The 22719-nt window shown below is 41.8% G+C and overlaps 1 protein-coding gene across 1 annotated transcript; it reads left to right on the forward strand.

The window, feature by feature from the left end:
- The first annotated feature begins 946 nt into the window (after nt 1-946).
- Nucleotides 947-8803, forward strand: LOC121768818 (nuclear export mediator factor NEMF-like). The gene is made up of 14 exons (XM_042165377.1): nt 947-1129; nt 1322-1434; nt 1663-1759; nt 1836-1960; nt 2113-2647; nt 2785-2970; nt 4015-4308; nt 4528-4680; nt 5413-5567; nt 6074-6179; nt 6272-7198; nt 7509-7590; nt 7858-8196; nt 8299-8803. The coding sequence occupies exons 1-14, from the start codon at nt 1025-1027 to the stop codon at nt 8496-8498; spliced, it is 3417 nt and encodes a 1138-aa protein (XP_042021311.1). The 5' UTR covers nt 947-1024; the 3' UTR covers nt 8499-8803.
- Nucleotides 8804-22719: the final 13916 nt, after the last annotated feature.

Raw genomic sequence — 22719 nt, forward strand, 5'->3', positions numbered from 1 at the left:
AGTTGCATAAAATCTCGTATCGCCTAAGGAAGGGGTCATCTTCCTTGGGACGAAGGGAGTATACCGTAATATAGAGCAATGTTTTAGAATTACCGCTTCTCTAAAGCATAACTAGAGACCAAATTTTAATCAGTGGATCAAATAATAAAATAATGAGACTGTTTTAAAAACTTTCGGATTTGAAAATATGGAGTTCACTTTAAGGGTGTTTTAGTTTAGGAGGGCTAAAACAAACTTTAACCGGAGACTAAATCCATTTAGTTCAAATTATACCGTTCAAGGATCATTTTATAGACAAAACTAAAGCATTTTAAAGGCGTTTTAGTTCACACGAGAGTAAAACATACTTTTAATAACTAGAGACCAAATTCATTTAGTTTAATTATAAAGTTGGAGGGTCATCTTATAGACAAAAATGATTCATTTGAAAGGTGTTTTAGTTCATATGAGGGATAAAACAAACAATTTTATCATTGGAATACGGAAAAGAACAATAGACTATTACATTAGCCAAATTATAATTTTGAATCCACAAAGAAAAAACGGCAGAAGAATTGGTAATCGAATTGTAACATTGAATGCAATAACAATAAAGACTAGATATAGCAAAGCAAATTCATTACCATCAAGATAGCAGATGCAAACTAGAAAGTGAGAGTGATTATGAAAAATAGCATAAATTTTGGCCAGTCCTCTATCGCTTAGTATGCTGATCATTGGGATGAGGGATTAGTCCTCTGATTGTCGGCATGAAGAATATATTGGGGAAAAAACCTCCAATCATATTTTTATCAACAGAGGGGCAGATCTTGCTGCAATAAAACGGAGGTTATGAACAGAGTTATGGTAAGGTGCGGCCCGTTGTTAGGCCCACCAACCAAAACATTTGGATTTCGGCCCAAGTCTCAAACTAATTCGTCTTTGCTTTGTAAATCCCCATTCTGAAGATTTACTCTAATTCTGCTGATTGAGCTTTTCATCCTTGATTGAATTTTATCGAGCTCCGAAAATTTAGGCCTGCGTCATGGTGAAGGTACGGATGAACACCGCCGACGTGGCGGCGGAGGTGAAGTGTCTCCGGCACTTAATTGGTATGCGTTGCTCCAACGTGTACGATCTTTCTCCCAAGGTACTTAGCTGATGCTCCGCTTGTTTGATTTTCGATGTTTTTGTGCTTACTATTAAGATTTTAGATGAATTTTATTTTTTGAGCTGAGGCTTTTACTTTTCTTAGGTTAGAGATATATAGCGATTTTCTGTTTGCTTCTAATTGCTAAGAATCGATTCGAGACTTAATCCTCATGTGAGAAATGTGTTGTAGACGTATGTGTTTAAGCTGATGAGTAGCAGTGGAGTCACGGCGTCCGGGGAGAGTGAGAAGGTTTTGCTTTTGATGGAGAGTGGCGTAAGATTGCATACAACAGTTTATATGCGGTAAAATCATAGCACGTTTTTACATATTTCTATTCCAGTTATTCAGTTATTTCGAAATTTGAAGGTCAACTATACATTCTCAATACAGGAAATTTTAGTTTGCATGTTAGTGTCTTCAGATGATCAAGCTATATACTAGTATGAGCTTACACTGCACAGTTACAGCACGGAACAGCATTATTGGGAATGAATGTTTTCACTGACATGGATAGGTCATTGCTCTTATAGGGACAAGAGCAGTACTCCATCAGGATTTACACTGAAACTAAGGAAACACATAAGAACAAGAAGGCTCGAGGATGTGCGCCAGCTGGGATATGATAGGGTATGCTTTCTTGATTGCAAAAATATCATCTTCACATGGATATATTTGAATTTAAATAATCTTGTGTTGTATTCAGATAATACTCTTTCAATTTGGACTAGGTGCTAATGCACACTATGTTATCTTGGAGCTGTATGCTCAAGGGAATATTCTTCTTACAGATCCTGAGTTCACTGTCCTAACTCTCCTGCGGTCACACAGGTTCTTATTTCTAATGCTTGTCTATTTATTAGCATCTAATCTGAATAGTCCAACCATCCACCAGTAGCTGTAAAAGTTTGCTGCTCTCTTTATTAGCATGTGTTGTGTGGACGATGATAGCTCTGTTAACCAATTATTCTACCAAATAACAGGGATGATAATAAAGGGTTTGCAATCATGTCACGCCATCAATATCCAGTTGAACAATCTCGAGCTTTCGAGCGTACAACTAAAGAAAAGATGTGTGCAGCCTTGGAATCTTTTGTGGAGGGCAAAAAAGATCAGCAACTTGATAATTGTGAAACTGTAAATGATAGTTCTAATGTCCCCATGGGAAAGCATGGAAGTGAAAAGAACACAGAGGCTAATGAGTCAAAGAAAACTGATAATATTCGTGCAAAGCAGGCAACTCTGAAGGTTGTTCTTGGGGAAATTTTAGGTTACGGTCCAGCTTTGTCTGAACATGTAATATTGGATGCTGGTCTGATGCCGAGTATGAAAGTTAGTAAGGACTTCAAATTAGATACTAATATTGCTGAGGCACTAGCTGAAGCTGTAATGAAGTTTGAGGACTGGCTAGCAGATGTCATATATGGTGAGAAAGTTCCAGAAGGTTATATTGTGATGCAACAAAAGATTTCAGGAAAAAAAAGTGATGATGTATCTGATAAAGGGAGTCTGGAACAGGTTATTTCTTTGATGTCATTCTCATTTGTGTTTTTGTAATTAGCTCTTGGAATAAATGTGGATCTTTTTTTTTTTCTGTTGGGATGTTTTTTGTTAATATTGAGTTCTTTCCTTTTTTTTTCTTTTTTTTATGGCAGATGTATGATGAATTCTGCCCTCTGTTGCTGAACCAGTTCAAATCAAGAGACTCTACACAATTTGAGATGTTTGATGCAGCCCTGGATGAATTCTATAGTAAAATTGAAAGCCAACGTGCTGAACAACAGCACAAGACTAAAGAAAATTCTGCCATGCAGAAACTTGAAAAAATCAAAGTTGATCAGGTTAACCATTTATGCTTATATTTTTTTTGCCGAACACAAAAGTGGTGGAAGTTATCATACGTGTTCCTTATGATACATAATGATTGCAAGATGCATCAAGTGGTGTTTTGTCCAATTGTTTCTATTTGTACTTGGGTCTGTTGTCTAAATTTTTCTGGGGATAGAATGGGGCAGGAATAACACTAACTTGCAAATTGCAGCTTGCCCATCTCAGCTCACCAAATTTCCTATCTAGAACCTAGGTATGAATTGACTTTAAAATGTGACTATATAGTAATGACACTAAATGATAAATGTCTGCATGATTGCAATGAAATAGGTGCTAGATTTCACAACCATTGGTTATATGTTCGAAAATTTATGAAGATCATTGGTAAATAGAAGCTGCAAGGCAGCTTATCTTATACTCCCCCCGTCCCCAATTAGGAGTCACTCTTTGACGGGGCACGGGTTTTAAGGAAGTGTTTGAATGTGTGGTGTAATAAATGGAGTTAGGTAGTGGAATGTGGGACCTCTTTGGCTTTTAGGGTATTTTTTATGTCCAAATATAGTAAGTAGGAAGAGAGACTCTTAATCGGGGACGGACTGAAATGGAAAAGAGTGACTCTTAATCGGGGACGGAGGGAGTATCTATCACTTCAGTCTTCGCAGGGGCGGAATTTGCATGTATAGTAGCTTCTCTACTCCCTATTGATGTGACTAAATCATCATTTTTATTTTTTAACGAATGTAAGAATTAAGAAAATTACTGAATAAATCTTTTATACAGAAGAAAATTGTAAATAATGAATTTTATTATGTGTGTTCTATTTTTCATGAGTTGGGGATATTGGGTTTCAGATTCATACCCTGATTTCTCACTCTTATCATGGCCTCCTTTTTAATAATGGGTAAATAGACAAAAATTTGAAGGCTAAGTCACATTGGGATCAACCCGAAATTTAAAGGTAGCTCAGTGTGACTGAAATAATTTTCTGCTGTTTCTTTGTTGATATCGATTATCGAGCAAGGCATTCATACTAAAAGCTTGTTTTGATGCCACAGGAAAGCCGTGTGCATGCACTTAAGAGGGAAGTTGAGCAATGTATGAAATTGGCGGCACTGATAGAATACAACTTAGAGGATGTGGATGCCGCCATCCTAGCAGTCCGTGTAGCTCTCGCCAATGGTATGAGCTGGGTTGATCTGGCTCGTATGGTGAAAGAGGAGAAGAAATCTGGAAACCCTGTGGCTAGTCTCATCGACAAGCTTCATCTTGAAAGAAATTGCTTCACGCTGCTTCTAAGCAACAATCTTGATGAGATGGATGATGATGAGAAAACACAACCTGTGGACAAGGTATTTCATATATATGGAGCCTCTAACATTGCCTTTCTTAGTCATGTTGTGTATAATCGGAACTCAACCTGTCAAATTTGTAACCAAAAGTTTTCTTACAATTGTTGTAAGTATGTGTGCATTTGATAAGATCCCCACATTCATAGTACTTTGGAAAGAGGAAAGAGAGAAAATTGACAGAGTCTTAATGCTCGGTTCTACTGGGAATGTCTTTCTTAGGTTGAAGTTGATATTGCACTTTCAGCTCATGCAAATGCTCGTCGGTATTATGAAATGAAGAAGAAGCAAGAGAGCAAGCAGGAGAAAACCATCACAGCACATGAAAAAGCATTCAAAGCTGCTGAGAGAAAAACCCGCCAACAACTTTCACAGGTAGCTGAAGATTTTATTTGCTTTCATTTTCCAATATATTGCTTCATCACTGATGAAATCATTTGAAAGTTTAACTTTAGTAATTTGTCTTCAAAGTTGATTAGCTCTCAATTTTTTAATTTTTAAATCTGCTCTGTCCATTAAGTTACCAGAACTAACTGTAATATGGGATTTTGACGTTGGCATGATTTAAATACCTTTCAGAACATATTCTAAGAGGTATCACAGATGAACACATTCTGTTCGCTAGCTTTGGTTTTGTACCCCAGTAATAGCTGTAATTTTTAAAGTGGCTGGTATGCGGGAAGAGGATTGGGCTAGAATAAGATATGGATGAAACTATCCCTATTTGATTCATTTCGTTATTAAGATTGGTAACTGGAAAGAGATGCAATACTTGAATTTGAAAGATCTTTGATTACTTGTTCAAAATGATTACCTTATCTTATGAATTTTGTCCGATGAAAACTTGGGAAAATTTAAATACCATTCTTATAACCATATCACTAACTATGAGTTTGTATATTTTCCATCAATTTATAATATTAGGCTATTAGCAAATAGCTTTATAAATTATCTTGGAATCTCATTAATCATGTTACTTTTTTCTTGCTCCATGGTCGTAAATAAAATATGATAACTTCGTCTTTATGATTTTTGTGTAGATAACTGCTTGGCCTCCATGTATTGTTCTTGTTCAAAGGTGCAGATTATTTTCCATCTACTTTGCAGGAAAAAACAGTTGCCACAATTTCACATATGCGCAAGGTTCACTGGTTTGAAAAATTCAATTGGTTCATCAGCAGCGAGAATTATCTGGTTATCAGTGGACGAGATGCTCAACAAAATGAGATGATAGTAAAACGCTATATGTCCAAAGGAGACCTGTAAGTAATTTGCATAAACTTTTTACTGGATCTCTTTTGGTAGAATTTTCATATAGAATCCCTTGACATTGTGCTCTGCCAAATAACAAGTTCGTTAGTGCTATTATGTTGGAGTGATCCACCGGTTCTTTCTTTTATGTATTGATGCTTTATCTAATTTGTGGGCTTCATTTCTGCTTTTCTTTTGTATATATGAGCACTGGTGTATGGGATGTTTTGCCTTGTCCTTTCAGTTGGAGCTGGGTCACATTTTTCCCATTGCATGGCATTTATTTTACAACAAAGATTTTTTGCTTGAATGTATAAAATGGCACGATTCTAATTATTTTAATGTCTCTAAAGCAACGAGTGTTCTTTCTGCTATCCTATCATCAATTTTTTGCTATTGCAGAACAGAGTGAACCAACTAATGATTTCATGATTTACTTTTTGTTGCTAACTAGAAAAGCATTTTTTTTATATTTAGAATTATTTGTTTGCTTATGCCTTTAGTTACTTTAATATAGGTATGTCCATGCTGATCTCCACGGCGCATCTAGTACAGTAATCAAGAATCACAGGCCTGAAAACCCTGTACCCCATCTGACTTTGAATCAAACTGGATGTTATACAGTAAGTTTGCAATGCCCTTGCTATTAATTTGTGACATCTTCCATGCAGTACAAGGTAAGCAAATTAGCCATCTTCCTTTCCTTCTTATGTAGGTGTGCCACAGCCAGGCTTGGGACTCAAAGATTGTTACTAGTGCTTGGTGGGTGTATCCTCACCAGGTTAGTAAAACAGCTCCTACAGGAGAGTATCTTACTGTTGGAAGCTTCATGATTCGCGGAAAAAAGAATTTTCTCCCTCCCCAACCTCTTATTATGGGTTTCGGAATATTATTTCGCTTAGATGAAAGTTCTTTGGGATCTCATCTGAATGAAAGAAGAGTAAGAGGAGAAGAGGAAGGAATTGGTGACACTGAGCAGAATGAACCTTTCAAAGAAATATCGGACTCTGGTTCTGATTCTGAGAAGGAAGTATCAGGTGAAAAGGAATCAGACTCATCAAGCCTCATTTCTCTGTCATCAGAAAGACCACTAGGGGAGGGCTTATCCTCACAAGCCTCATCCAGAGGCTTGGAAGTTTCTGAAGTAGCTGTCAAGCAGGACTTTTCTAATGAAACTACTACTTCGGGAATTTCCATTGGTAATGTTAAAGAACATGACTCTTCCAGCAAAACTGCTGCTGCTATGCCAGATTTTCAGGATCTTATGGATAGAGCCCTTGAGCTTGGATCTGGTACCGCATCTACTAAGAATTATGGGCTCCAACCCTCGGGAGAAGATATTGTGGAGGAACATGACCATGAAATGACAAAAGCAGCACAGAGAGATAAACCTTATATTACAAAAGCTGAAAGGAGAAAGCTCAAGAAAGGTGAGAAAGAGGGTGCTGTTGCGCCTGCTGAACATGAAAAGGGAGCAGAAAGAAATCATCACCCTGTAAGCCAGCCAGACAATGATGTTAAAACTTCAAAGGCTGGTACTGGAAAAACTAGCCGTGGGCAGAGAGGAAAACTGAAGAAGATAAAGGAAAAGTATGCTGATCAAGATGAGGACGAGAGGAACCTTAGGATGGCTTTGTTGGGTGTAAGTATTAACACATTAAATTGACCATATTGGATTACGGAACTGCGTATTATTTGGTCGGGTGGTTCTAATCCCCTCTTTGTAATATACGTCCTTTAGTGCATGCCAATGATATTAAAGCAACTAGTTATTACCACAGCTGGAAAATATGATCCATCTTATCCACACACACACACTAAAATAAGGATAATTGTTGAGCTTTTCATTACTAGCTGTTTTTCTTAGTGGACCTTTGTAAAACTAGTACTATTATTATTATTATCATGCCTCACAGATTGGTTGTTTATTTGACTTCAAAATCTATTTGCAGGCTGCTGGGAAATCAAAAAAGAACATGGAGAATGCTGAGAATGAAAAGGCCGCTGCAGAAAAAGTGGTCAAGCCCACTACTGGTAAAAGTTTGGATAGACATCAAGACAAGATGATTTTTCTGCTTACGTTTCAATGTCATGATTACCTTGTGATAGTAGTTCATGACTTCGTGTATTTCTTGTTATTTTTGGTCTCCCACTTCCCCTACCCCATGCCTACCCCATTGGCTTTTTAATTTGTTCTGTTTGCATTCCAAGACTTGCTTATTTGGACCCAGTTTTCCGAAAAATGATACTTAAAATGGATCTCGTACTATGGATATGAATGTTTCTCTTCTTCATTTTCAGGAGCTGCAGATGCGGTAAAGATATGTTATAATTGTAAAAAAGTGGGTCATACATCGCGAGAATGTCCGGAACATCCAGATGATACTAAAAAGAGCAAGACAGGTGGCAAGATTGAGAGTGCTGAAAGTGAGATGGATAAGGTGATGATGGAGGAAGATGATATCAATGAGATTGGTGAAGAAGAGAAAGAGAAACTAAATGATGTGGACTATCTAACTGGAAACCCAATCCCTAGCGACGTCTTACTCTATGCAGTACCTGTCTGTGCCCCGTATAACGCTGTACAAACATATAAATACCGCGTCAAGTTAATTCCCGGCTCATTGAAAAAAGGGAAAGGTATTATGTCTATGAGTGCTCCTTGTCATTTAATTTTACTATCCAGATGCCTGTCCACTTGGTTTGATGATGTATTGAGACAAGAATGTGTTTGATACGCAGCTGCCAAGACGGCGATGAACCTGTTCGGTCACATGCCTGAGGCAACAAGCAGGGAGAAGGAACTAATGAAGGCTTGCACAGATCCTGAGCTTGTTGCTGCCATAGTTGGTAATGTAAAGGTTTCAGCGGCAGGCCTCACACAGCTGAAGCAAAAGCAGAAGAAAAACAAGAAAGCAGCAAACAAGGGAGCAAAGAGCTAAATATGAATGATGAGGGAGAAAAGTTGCAAGTTTTGTATTTTAGTATGTATACTGTATACACCATGTCTTGTGTTTCTTGATAGCTTTGGCTTCCCAACTAATGGAGATTCGAAGGGTCTTGCTACTTTTTACAACGTCGTTTTGGGTGGCATCCGATCCGATTAATGTGGATCTTGATAGAGGTATAATGATGCATACCAAAGCTGTGCATCCTTTATTTCCAGCCAATTTTGTACAATACCATCCCAGACTAGTATAATACTTTGATGACAGTATCTCTTGCAATACATGTATGATTAGATTTATTCTGCGTTCCCTTTTCTCTGTTACTTAATTTTTTTTTAATTCATCCCATTTACATTTCATGGCATTCCTTTAAAATAATTTAATTAAAAATTGAACTTATCGAAGAGTGCAAATAAGATCTGGAGTACTATTATATCTTTACCTAATACTAGTATGGATTTAACGCAGTACATGTATGTAGATTTCAATTATGGTTAAAAAACAGTTACCAAACGATTGAAAAATGTACGTTACAGTCCCAATTTTCCTTCTAACTTTCCAAATTATCTAATTTACCTCAACCCACAACAATCTAATCTGCAATTTCTAAAAAAATCTTAAATATTTATAACTTGAAAAAGAAAGTGTTAGTATCCAATATTTATTCTATTTTCCTCAACACACATGTAAAGTCTTTGATATTTTAAAGCTCCAGGAAAATATTAGAGAAAAAAAACTTGTGGTTTTAGGTGTCAGTATCCTTGAATATTTTAATCATTAAATTAGTTTAATTAACTGATGGGGTGCGTACTAAACAAGCCCAACAGCAATGACGGCCCATCAGCCCAAAGCCCAAGGAAGAGTATGAGTTCGGCATTACCAAAGAGTTCGGCCTCAGCCTACAGCTCGGTAAAAGCCAACCAATCAAGCTCTGCTCTCAGGTCGGCATCAAGCTCTACTCTCAGATCGGCAACCAACGGCCCATCAGCCCAAAGCCCAAGGAAGAGTATGAGTTCGGCATTACCAAAGAGTTCGGCCTCAGCCTACAGCTCGGTAAAAGCCAACCAATCAAGCTCTGCTCTCAGGTCGGCATCAAGCTCTACTCTCAGATCGGCAACCAAAGCAGTTCGGTCTCAGTATTCGACCGAACAAGGAGTTAGTGGACCCATGCAGGATTTCCACAACTTCCAACACACCCACTACCACGTGGTGTCAACTCAGGCCACGATCGTAGGCCATGACCTACGCTACATCCACGATCTTAGGCCACGATCTCCACGACATCCACTACCTAGTAAATGGTGCTGCATGCCACGATCTTGGTCCTTTGTATAAATAGAACCTAGATCAGATAGATAGGGCTGGACTCTCTCGCTCTCTAGAGATAAAATATCATATAGCAAGTCTGTGTTGTAAGCTGTAATCCCAGATCAAGCAATACAATCTTGCCCTCCCTTCTTCCCGTGGACGTAGATTTACTTCAGTAAATCGAACCACGTAAATTCTTTGTGTCGTAGTCTTTATTCTCTACCAGCATTTGCTAACATCAGAAATTCGCGGATCCATCACTGGCGCCGTCTGTGGGAAGCAGAGAACCAAATTTGTGATAAAGCGAATTTTTGACCCTTTTTCCACCCCGAAAAAAATGCATACCAGATCACACACTACCCGTAATACCGTTCGTGAAAACCATGAGGAAGCTAGTCCAGCCCGCAGGTCCGGAAAACAGCCTCGGGAGACATCTACTTCCAGTTTTCACAATGAAGGAACAAGCCGCTCAAAAGGTCCACACACCGAGTCTTCCCAGCAGCCTGATTTCAATGAGGCTGTCAAGCTGTTCTTGGCTGAGAAGCAGGATGAGTTCTTAGCCTTCCTGCAAAAGAGCCAAGAGCCGAAGACGAAAACGGTGGATTCTCCTTCCTCATCCAGACATGAAAGTCGCTACCGCAGTAGTGACGTGTCTTCCAGGAGAAAGAATCCTCAACCCCGACATGTTCCTGTTCCTCCTCGGTACCGGAACCACAGGAGAACTCCCTCTCCTCCGTACCGAAGAGATGTCGGGCTCGCCATGTACGGAGCATTAAAGACTCCGTTCTCGGACGATATCACCCGAACTCCTTTGCCGCAGAACTACCGGACACCGTCAATGACTTATGACGGGCTAGTGGATCCTCATGACTTCTTAGGACGCTATCAATATAATATGGCGAACCAGGGTCTCAATGAGGTCCATATGTGCAAGCTGTTCCCCGAGCTGCTTATCGGGAACGCGAGAAGGTGGTTCGATAGCCTCCCCCAAGGCGGCATTAGATCTTACCGAGATCTAATGGATACTTTCCACAGGAGGTTCTTTCAGAAAGCGGAAGCCCGGATCACTTCGGCTCAGCTGCTTTCTATACGTCAAGGTCGCGACGAAAAGATCAGCGACTTCATGACGAGATTCCACAAGGAATGCCTACAAGTAGATGATCTCAACGATCTACTTGTCATTTCGGCATTCCAAAATGGAATCCTGCCCGGAGCTCTCTACAGAAAGCTCGTGGAATGCAGTCCGCAAACAGCTCAAGAGATGTGGGACATTGCGGACAAGTTTTCTCGTGCCGATGAGGCAGACCGTCGAAAACGGTCTTTAGACAGCTCATCTAGAGAAGACAAAAAGAAGCCCGATCATAGCGATCAGAGGCTTCCTCGCCGAACACCTTCCCCACCAAAGGAGGGATAGCGGTCATCCGAGGTGATCGAAAAAGAGCAAGTGTGTTCGCAGATTGCGCTTAAAAGTGCCGAGCAATCAGTTCGGCACCATCAAGCATAGCAATCACAGCAGCCGGAGTCAGAGGCAGGCGAAATGACCGAAGTCACACCGGAGCCGAACTCGATGGTGTACGGCACTGAAGCCGTGATTCCGGTTTAGATCGGCATACCCAGTCCCCGAACTCAATTTCTCCTCAGAAATGAATGGTGACGGACTGAGAGCCGAACTAGATCTTGCCGAAGAAAGAAGAGAATTGGCCTGCATAAAAGCAGCCAAGTACAAGGAGCAAGTAGCCCGGTATTACAACCAAAGGGTGAAGAAGCTGCAATTTCAAGTGGGAGATCTCGTCTTGAGAAACAACGAAGTAAGCCGAGCAGAAAAGCTGGGCGAACTCGAACCCACATGGGAAGGTCCATATCGGGTGTCAGAAGTCCTCGGCAAAGGGTCTTACAAATTGACTCACGTGTCAGGAGCACAAGTACCCCGAACATGGTACGTTTCCAACCTCAAAAAGTTCCATTTGTAAGAGACAGTCCGGTCAGTCAGTCTTGTGTCCTGTTCGGTCAATGTGCTTTCTTTGGTTTGCTTGGTCTTTGTTTGTCTCTGTGCGTTTTATCTGTGCGTTTTGTCTGTCTATGTGCGTGTCGTCTCTTACAAATGTTACTGAGGTATCTTGTTCTTCGAAGGCTGATCCCCTTCTTAGAACATATGCGAGCCAACGATTGTGAGTCAAAGCTTCTAAAGAGGATACAAGACCACAATTCAGCTTAACCAGCAGTCCGTCTGAAACGAACTGCAATAAGCCAACGATTGTGAGTCAAAGCTTCTAAAGAGGATACAAGACCACAATTCAGCTTAACAAGCATTCCGTCTGAAACGAACTGCAACAAGCCAACGACTGTGAGTCCAAGCTTCCAAAGAGGATACAAGACCACAATTCAGCTTAACAAGCACTTCGTCTGAAACGAACTGCAATAAGCCAACGATTGTGAGTCCAAGCATCTCAGGAAGATACAAGACCACAATTCGGCTTAAGAAATAAGCACTTCGTCTGAAACGAACTGCAATAAGGGAAAGTCCGATCCACGCGATAAACCTCGCCGAATTAGGACGACCAAGTTCGGTCAAAGAAGTTTACCTCATAAGACCGAGGACGACCATGTCTAGTCAAAGAGGTTTACTGCATAAGACCACTTCGGTTAACTGGGAAAGTCCGATCCACGCGATAAAACTCGCCGAATTAGGACAAGGGAAAGTTCGATCCCGGCGACAAAAATCGCCAAATTAGAACACAAACCAAGTCCGGTCAAAGATGTTTATTTCATCAGACCAAAGACGAGTCCGGTCAAAGATGTTTATTTCATCAGACCAAAGACGAGTCCGGTCAAAGATGTTTATTTCATCAGACCAAAGACGAGTCCGGTCAAAGATGTTTATTTCATCAGACCAAAGACGAGTCCGGTCAAAGATGTTTATTTCATCAGACCAAAGACGAGTCCGGTCAAAGATGTTTATTTCATCAGACCAAAGACGAGTCCGGTCAAAGATGTTTATTTCATCAGACCAAAGACGAGTCCGGTCAAAGATGTTTATTTCATCAGACCAAAGACGAGTCCGGTCAAAGATGTTTATTTCATCAGACCAAAGACGAGTCCGGTCAAAGATGTTTATTTCATCAGACCAAAGACGAGTCCGGTCAAAGATGTTTATTTCATCAGACCAAAGACGAGTCCGGTCAAAGATGTTTATTTCATCAGACCAAAGACGAGTCCGGTCAAAGATGTTTATTTCATCAGACCAAGGACCAAGTCCGGTCAAAGAAGTTTACTTCATAAGACCGAGGACAAGTACGATGAAATTTTTTCGCTAAGCTGTAAATACAGTGTTAGAAGCGAAAACAAAATTTCATTTTTCAAATCTTGTTCGGCATACAACTCAGCTACCCTACAAAATGGCGTTACGCTATTACAAAGGACTATTCTACTGTCCAGGGTTGCTGAAGTTAAGCCACCTATCTGCAAAATCCTCTGGAAGCCGAGTTCGGTTGTTCCGAGCAGATGAAGAATAAGCAGGTCGACGAGATGCTATCCTCGACCCAACACCTCTTCCGCGAGCCCCAGAAGCTCTAACCCCTCGGCGATGAAGAGTCTCTGCAATAAGCATCTGCTGATCTTGCTCGCTCATAGTCACAACTCCTCGGCGAATTTCAGTCCGTCCCTGTCTTGACGATTCCGGTTGCTCCTGAGCCCGTTCTCGTCTTGACGTTTCCGGCTGATCCGGAGTTCGTTGTTGACTTGGAGTAGGATTTTGAACAAGGGAACCAGAGGCTTGATCTGGAGTGCGAGCATCTGTTGGCGGGAAATGCCTAAGGAATCTCTCGATTGCGGGACGCCGGGAAAGAATGATGTCGTACCGAGAAGCCCAGCGCCGTAATGATTTCACAACTTGTTGGCAAGCCGAGCTCTCCAGCGCATTGTTCCTCCGGAGTACATGATATTCCTCCCACAGTTCGTCAACTCGACTCTGAACATCTGATATGGTCACTCCCCCGCGCACACGGATGTAATCCTCGTACGCAGTCCTCTCAGCAACGGTCGTATTCAGCTCGGCCTCCAGATCCTTCTTATCGGACTCTAAGTCCTTATTATCGGCCTCCAGCTTCACTAAACGAGCCAGAAGCTCGTCATTCTTCGTCTGATCGGCTATAGCTCTTTTCTCAGCTTCGTCTAAAGCCGAAGAGTACAGCCGTTTCCAGTGAAGTATCTCCATCTCCTTGAGTACAAAGCAGCTATATTAGTTCGGCAGCTGTACCGAGCAGATAGTAAAATACAACAGGAATAAAGGCGAGTACGAAAAGCTATACGAAGACAAGTGTAGAGAATTTTTCATTCACAAGGAAAATTTTTTTTACACTAGGAGGGCTTCAAGGCCATTTTACAAGGAAGAAACTAGACTAAGAGAAGGGAGACGAAATCATACTCCGCCAGCTTCGTCTCCGGATCCTCGGTCTGGTTCAGCTTCTTTCTCCTGAGCTACCTCAGCCTTGGCCTCGCACCCTGCCGGCCTCGCCTCCGCCTCCTGATCGGCTTCCTTCTCCGGATGCCCGGCCCGCTCGACTTCGGCCTCCCGCTCCAGCGGCTCGGCCTCACCCTCTCCGTTGTAAGTCGAAGCGGGTGAAACGGGTCCCACGGAGGCAAAGATAGCCTCCAGGTTCTCGTCCCGATCAGCTCGACAACTCCGGACTCGGTCTGCAGAAAGCAGGACCGAGGATGAAGCGAGCTCCTCAAGGAGCGGCAGATTCTGAAGCCGAGCTGCTATCTCTCGGCTGTACAGAGGCAGCACGACGTCGGCCCCCTCCTCGCCCTTATCGGTAATTAGCCTTACCAGACTACCGACAAAGGCCGAGAACTGGCTGCTCAAAAAGAGTTTCTCCGTGTAAACACGGAGAGCCTCCCCCTGGGCAGCCACGGCGGCCGCCTCCTTCTGAGCCTCCCGGTGCTTCGTCTGCTCTTGCAGGATGATGAGCTGGTTTTTGGCTGACCGGGCTTCATCCTGAGCCGAGATCCTAGCAGCTCGGGCCCTCTCAAATTTGGCCTCAGCCTGTTCGGCCAGACTACGAGCAAGATGCAACTTCTTCTGCATCTCCTCGTAGTCGTGGGATGCTTTGGAGAGCTCCACGGAGACGAGTTTGGCTCTCTGAAGATGAACAAGGAAAAAACTCAACAGAATGGCCATCAAAAAATGTGGAAAAGAAGCCAAGTCAGAAAGCTTACCTCCACAAAATTCGTCGGCCATTGAAAAGGCTCAGGGACGTGTTCCGGGATGTCTGCAACCACCTCGGAGATGACCAGGTCTTTCCCCGGCACTCTTGGGGACTCATGAAATTTCCCCTTCCCTTTAGCCGAACACGACTCCGGCACTTTCGGATCCGAAGAAGAGGTTTTTTGCCTCTTCGGATTCTTCTCGGCTTCAGACGCCGAGCGAGGGGCTCTCTGCCTCTCCGGCTCCACAAGCTCGGAGGACTTTCGGATAGCCTTGTTCAGCATGTACACTGCCAAAAAGCAAGAAAGCAAGGTTAGTTTTCTTCGTTAAAGCAGTAGAGCATAAAGATAAAGAGAAATCCTCACCCTCGGCCTCTTCGTCCGAAGACGAGATATCGAACACGACGTCGCCCTTGACGAGCTCAGACTCCGTGTATTGTTTCCTAACTATGGGAATCTTGTTGAGCTCGCCATCGAGCTCGTCCAACGGTTCAGGCCGAGGATGACGGATAACGGACTTCGGCCCTCTCCAGGGAAAACTAGGAGCCGCGGTCCTATCATAGTAGAAGAAGCGGTTTTGCCACTTCGGCCACTTCGTTTTACAAAAGGCCCTAAAGGGCTGTACAGGGATCAAGTAAAACCAAGACCCCTTCCTCTTAAATTGAAAGAATTTAAGGATCGCCTTCAAAGACAAATCCCTTCCTAACTTACGGAGTTCGGCAGCGAAGGCCGACAAGTGCCTCCAAGAGTTCGGAGTCACCTGGCCTAAAGGAAGCTGAAAAAAATCTAGTAAATCTATAAAGGCAGAAGGGAGGGGGAAACGAAGCCCGCATTCTAAGCAGGCCTCGTACACGGTGGCGTAACCCTCCGGCGGGGAGTCAGCCCTATGATCACCGTCAGGTACCACCGCCTTCCCCCCAGGAAAGAAGTATTTTTCGGGTAGGGATATCACAGTATCCTTACTCAAAATACTATGGAAATACTCTACGGTCTTCTCCCCGGACTCTTTCCGGCCAGAAGACCCCTTACCGCCTCTCCTACCGATACCCGACTCCGAAGAAGAAGAAGAAGACATTTTTCTTACTTTTTGAAGGTGAAGAAAGTCTGAAGAAATTCTTGAAAGCGGAGAGAGAATTTTCGCAAAAAAGAGAGTGCAGAAAAAGCAGTCGCAAAAGTGCTTCAATGATGAAGAAAGGAGGTATTTATCAGATTCGGCGAAGATTTCAAAATCGTCGCACCGTTTCGAATCCCACCTTTTCAGGATTCAACGGCCGGATTTTACTGTCGCATTTAATGCAGTCACGTGCAAGGCACGTCCCCTGACGTCAGCCTCCCCCGTACCTTTATCCAGAATGCCGAAGTGACTCGCTTCGCCGAAGTGATTCACTTCGTCTTTCGGGGGGGGGGTAGTGATGGGGTGCGTACTAAACAAGCCCAACAGCAATGACGGCCCATCAGCCCAAAGCCCAAGGAAGAGTATGAGTTCGGCATTACCAAAGAGTTCGGCCTCAGCCTACAGCTCGGTAAAAGCCAACCAATCAAGCTCTGCTCTCAGGTCGGCATCAAGCTCTACTCTCAGATCGGCAACCAAAGCAGTTCGGTCTCAGTATTCGACCGAACAAGGAGTTAGTGGACCCATGCAGGATTTCCACAACTTCCAACACACCCACTACCACGTGGTGTCAACTCAGGCCACGATCGTAGGCCATGACCTACGCTACATCCACGATCTTAGGCCACGATCTCCACGACATCCACTACCTAGTAAATGGTGCTGCATGCCACGATCTTGGTCCTTTGTATAAATAGAACCTAGATCAGATAGATAGGGCTGGACTCTCTCGCTCTCTAGAGATAAAATATCATATAGCAAGTCTGTGTTGTAAGCTGTAATCCCAGATCAAGCAATACAATCTTGCCCTCCCTTCTTCCCGTGGACGTAGATTTACTTCAGTAAATCGAACCACGTAAATTCTTTGTGTCGTAGTCTTTATTCTCTACCAGCATTTGCTAACATCAGAAATTCGCGGATCCATCATTAACCTTAGATCAATGATAGACTATAATATCGTGAATTGTATTTTCTCGTGCAACATTACAGGGTGTCACAATTACCATAGGAGTATTACTCACCCCCGTTCCATAATAGTTAAATCATTTTACCATTTTGTACGTTCCAAAGTAGTAGAATCATTTTTCTCTTTAGTAAAAGTCAACAAATTTCTTCTCAGTTACTTTACTCTCTATTACTTTATTTTATTCTCTATTCATATTTCTACCCTTTTTTTTCATTTCATGTTTGATTTTTCCTTTACTTAATCCACTTAACACAATTTTTCTTATATTACGTGACGAAAAGAAACGACTCACTTTAATATTATTTGTTTAATAGTATGGTTACCGAACATGAGATGTATTCATATCCTTTTTCTAATTACTGTTCAACATTCTCCCTAAATCTCAGCCCCACAATTTGAAGATCTAATGGTTAATTTTTATGCCACATGAATTTAATAAATTAATAAAAAAAATTAAAAAGGGCATTTAGGGGAGTAGTAAAAAATCGGCAGTTAATGCATTTCCATGTTTCGCGCCTTCTGTTGCATATTTACTTATCTTTTATTTATCTTTCTTTATTAAATCACAATATGCTTATTTCTTTATATGATTCATCGATTTTACTCCAATTCTAACTATTTTTCGCTAAAAAATATTGGAGAAAGAGGAGTTCAATATTCTCGTCAGTTTCTGAGTAATGCATATGTCTCTTACAAGAAATAATGTACGTCTAATGTCTAATAATATACAGTCCGAATTTAAATAATGTACGTGTTTAAGGGAATAATGTTTAGGCTAATTAGAACTAAATAATATACGCCAAGTGGCCTTTAATGTACATGCGTAATACTTAATGATGTACTTGTGTAAGTATTTAATGTTTGGCGAGAGTTGAATTCACACCCTTTGAGTTTAGCAATCCATGAGACTAGGTTGTAGTACCCACTCACAAACGAAACCATCACCAAGGGCAGGGAGTTTGAATAATTCCCCTTGGGTTTAGCAACCCATAGGGCTAGGGTATAGTACCACCGCATGAAACCTTGTAGAAACGATAGTTTTGAGATGAGAACTTAGTCTAAAGACGTTAGATCACACAATAAGTGGCTCTAGTTGATGACTTTCCCTACATGGATTTTCGTGCATCGATTCGTTTTCTTTCGAATACATTCGACGGACTCAAGATATCCCCACCACATGGATGAAACAGACGAATTTAATCAGCAGTACTTACTTGGATTCCAGAAAATCTCTTTCTTTGAACATCCTTAACGGAAATGCCTTCCTGTCTGTTTAACATTATTGATCGACCTGCGTTTTGCAAAGCAGGGTGTCAATACTTTCCTTTTTCTATGGGAGTTGTGCCCCATTTCTAGATCATGGTTAAAACTTCAAATTTTATACCCTTTGAGCAACTTGCATTACAAATCGATGTGCCACTTCTTATCTTGGGTACATCAGATCGCTATTCACTTTCAGTTGCATGAGCACGAGCTTTGCTCTTGTATTTGTTTTTTTTCAGATATGTCAATTGACAATAACTTTTCGTACTCATCATTCATATGAGCGATATTTTGACTTCGCAAGCCCAGTCGCATGGTTATTCTAAAATTGTTTGTCTTTGGAACCTTCAGACCAAGCTCGTTTTTCTAAACCTCGTCTTTAATGCATGATGTATTCTTCTTGGAGCTCCTGTCAACTCTTGCTATTTTGCAAACATGTATACGATAAGTTCTTTCTTACAAGACTGAGATTTTCTCATGTTCAATTCCACTACATGTTTGTTGAATCTGGGGAATTTTTACCATGTCTTCAATATTCGTTAAAGACTAGCATACCCACTTCATTCTTAACGAGTTACTTTGGCTGTTACCCCAGAGGTTTATCTTCTTGAGAATTTTCTTGACAACATGCGAATTCTTCAATGTGATTCTATTTTCACTAGCTTTGACATTTTTAGAGGATGGTCAGCGCGACTTCGTGGCAATTGCCTACTCTTTCATGTACTACTGCGACTGACTTTTCCAAGCTTTAACACATTTGAGCCATCAATCTATTGTTAGCAAGATCCTCTTGAATTTGAATGGTCAACTGGACCATACTAATTGATGCCTATTATGAGAACTTTAATTCGTTTCGTCCTATTTCGTGGCACATTTCATTTCTTTCGAGGAGTCCCCAAGTTCTATGGGTTGGCTTGAAACCTCTTAACCAGTGTGATCTTTTGAAAGAATGTGATTAATTCACAGAGTCAAGCCAGAGAAATCTTCAAGTTTACTTGAGCTTAGTCCTGCTATCCTTGTAAACCAATCATTGCGAGTTGGCGATTTTAATTCACAGTCACACCGAAGATGTTATTATTGTCACCTTGAGTAATTTGAGAGCTTTTTCAAAGACAAGGGAATTTTTTTTTTTTCAGTACTTCTTTCATGCTGAAATCTGTATCATCCAAGTTAAGTCTGTTTGACTAAATTTCCAATGCAAGACTCTCAACCAAGGCGATGCCTTGATCCTTTTCAAATACCTATGAGGAATAAGTCCTGATAGACAGACATGAGTAAAGATGATACACCTAACGATCCTGTCATGCCGCACGAGTGAGATAAGAATAGTTAATCGGCGGATACGCGTATAACGAATAGAAATAAGTGAGTTGCGAGAAATGGATATTCACGCCATGGTTATGCAAGACCAGTTGTGAAGGAAGTACAAGTTGTCTCACGGATTACGTGTTAACGATTAAATGTCGATGACAAGAGAGTTGGCGAATTAGAAACGACAAGTATGGGAAGGAAGAGATGATATAAAATCCGGATCTGAGTTATGAGGAAAAGCCGAAGGCAATTCTGGACAGGAAAGTGCAGCAGTTAAGAAACAAATCCATTCCTTCAGTGAAAGTACTTTGGGAGCACCACGGACAGGAAGAGGCCACGTGGGAGTTAGAAGATAAAATGAGGGAACGATATCCCGAGATGTTCAAGTGAAGCCGTACAAATTTCGGGACGAAATTTCGTTTAAGGAGGGTGGAATGTGACGCCCCGGGCTTTTAATCTGGTTGTTATGATTAAGTCAGAATTTTTAGCTCGATTAAGTCTCGTCCGGAAGACGTAGAATTTTGAAACCCCCGACGTCGAATTTTATTTTTGAATGTTATCTTGAGAAAAACAAAGTGCAATGGAATTTTATGCAAGGATAAAAAAAAAAAGAGCTATGCTTTTATTAAAGTTTCACTTGAAGATACAATTACATGGAAATATGGAGATGCTAATAGTACATGCTTACATGTATGAAAGGAACAATACAAATCTTGGAATTTGCTAAAGTAATATAGAAAATAAGAGCTTCAAGAGGAAGTCTTCTTTCTCTCTTTCCCTCCAACCCTTCTCGATTTCCAGCCCCAAGAACTCCAAGGAAATGACAGCCTGGTACCTGCAAATTTACACCAAAAAGGGGTTAGTTTGGAACTCACAAATAAAGGAAGGAGAGAGGCAAGCTCCATTTGAAGATGAGGAATAGTAGGGCTATATAGGTCAGCCACTAAGCTGCCATAGGGATGATTTGGGGCTGCCAAAGAATCTCACCAAATGGAAGTAGAACCATTTTTGAACAAGTCTCATGACCTCAGCAACAAGCACAAATAAGGGAAATGTTTGACCCTCCACAAGAGCCGAGGAAGATAGGGAATTGCCAAGGAAAAAGCAGTCCCCAAACTTACACAATTATGGAACAAACCACCTTATCACAAAACTCAAAGGCAAGCTGAGTTTTAGCCGGAAATGGCACATCAGCCCCAAGGATTTCATCAATTGGGTAGGATTCCCTTAAACATGTAACTCAAAAGGGGGCTGAGGATTGTAACCAAATTTGGATCAATGCCCCAAATCTTTGCCACAAGAAGCCAAAGGAGTGGCTTATAAATACCGCCCATCCCTCCCCACTCCACACACCCTTTCTCTGCCAAATTCTCGCAAGGCAAGGGAGTGCAGCGGAGTAAGGAGCGGCGCGGAGCAGCGACAGTGAGAAGGGCAGGCCGAAGGGGTTCACCGAGCAAGGTAACTCGATAACCCACCCTTTTGCATCATAATAGGCGGCAAGTGCATAGCTCAAAGAACATAGATTACCATAAGATAGATCATGGGCAAGACAAGAATGTAGTAAGCTAAGCCTTAGCATGCGTGCTACTGTATCGATCAAACACCAACGAAATTCTGATAACTCATAGCAACTCAATAGGATGCACCACAGTAACAAAAGCACCCCAAATCAATAAACATGAGGATAGATAGCAAACTTCTCCCGAGCTTTCTTAAACGACCCCGCAAGAATCCGTTAATTATTGAATGAAGAATGCATGGCCGCTGCTTAATTAACGGTATTAAAAGGGGAAAGGGGGAGAGGACTTATCTTGGGCCGGCGAGGCAAGCCGAGAGCGGTGGATGGCGACGGCGACGCAGCAGGCGGCAGCCCTGCCGTTGGGTGGCCGAGAGGTCCCCGATACCGACGAAGGGAGAGGAGGCGCGGTGGAGAGGGAAGCATGCACCGACGGACTCCGGAGCCCGTCGAGACAGCAGCAGTTTCGCCGAGTGGACGAAGGAGAGTCGACGCCACTGTGCTCGATTGAATTGGGAGAAATCCCTAAGACTTAATTTGAGAAATAGAATTTGGGGGATTTAGGGAGAAGAGGCAGAGGCCGACTCTGGAGCGGCGACACAGAGGAGGCGCGATTCTCGCCGGAGATGCGAGAAGGAGAAAGGAGACGGAGATGGTGGAAGTGATTCCATTTGTTGGGGCGTGAAGAAGAAGACGCTGTCTTCTTTCTTTTTTTTTCTCAAGTTGGAGATTTGGGGAAATGGGGAGTTCACGTGGGAGAGAAAGAAAGGGATAGGAAAAAGAGAGGTGAGGAGTGCGCCATTTCATTAATAAAATTAATTGGGCCCAGAATTCAATAAAAGAAAGAGGAGAAGGAGAATGGGCTATTTTTCAGTTGGGCCACTCTAATTTATTTAACTTTGGCCACTTTAATAAACTGTGTTGGGCCAGAAATTAAATTAGTGGACTTGGGAAATTAATATGGTTGGAGTGGAATTAAATTAAGGAATTGAGCTTGGAGCTTAACTAATTAATTCCCGAATACATTACTAAGTTCCCGAAGACGGAAAATATTAAAGCGGAGACGCGAAAGCCGACCGGCGTCGCCTTGCGACACCATGGGCGGCCTTAAGAAAAATCCGAAAAAGAAGGAATTTAAGGAGGGATCTTAAGAATCCATATTTTGTTAAGAGATAATAGAATTTCTCCAAGTTAAGTAAAGCGAATAATTAAATGCGGCTACACGATAAAGCCGAGTTAGGATTTAAGAAAAATCCTATAAAAGCCGAGACTAAGACGTAGGTGCTATCCTATAGGATGCATGCATTCTTTTACTAGGAAAAATAGTTCGAGTACTAATTAGCGTGTTACGCTATTTGTTTCTAAAGGAGAATTTATACAAGGGCAAGTGAGGCCAAACAAGGAATTTTAATTGGAGATAAGCATACCAGGTGGGCTTTCTTTTAATATCCAGCACTATAGTGTGGATATAAAGCAAATGTTTTGAAGTATGAAATATCTTTTCTGAAAAATGAGAATGTGATCATCTCTTTTA

The sequence above is a fragment of the Salvia splendens genome, chromosome 15 (genome assembly GCF_004379255.2).
Source record: "Salvia splendens isolate huo1 chromosome 15, SspV2, whole genome shotgun sequence".
NCBI lineage: Eukaryota > Viridiplantae > Streptophyta > Magnoliopsida > Lamiales > Lamiaceae > Salvia > Salvia splendens.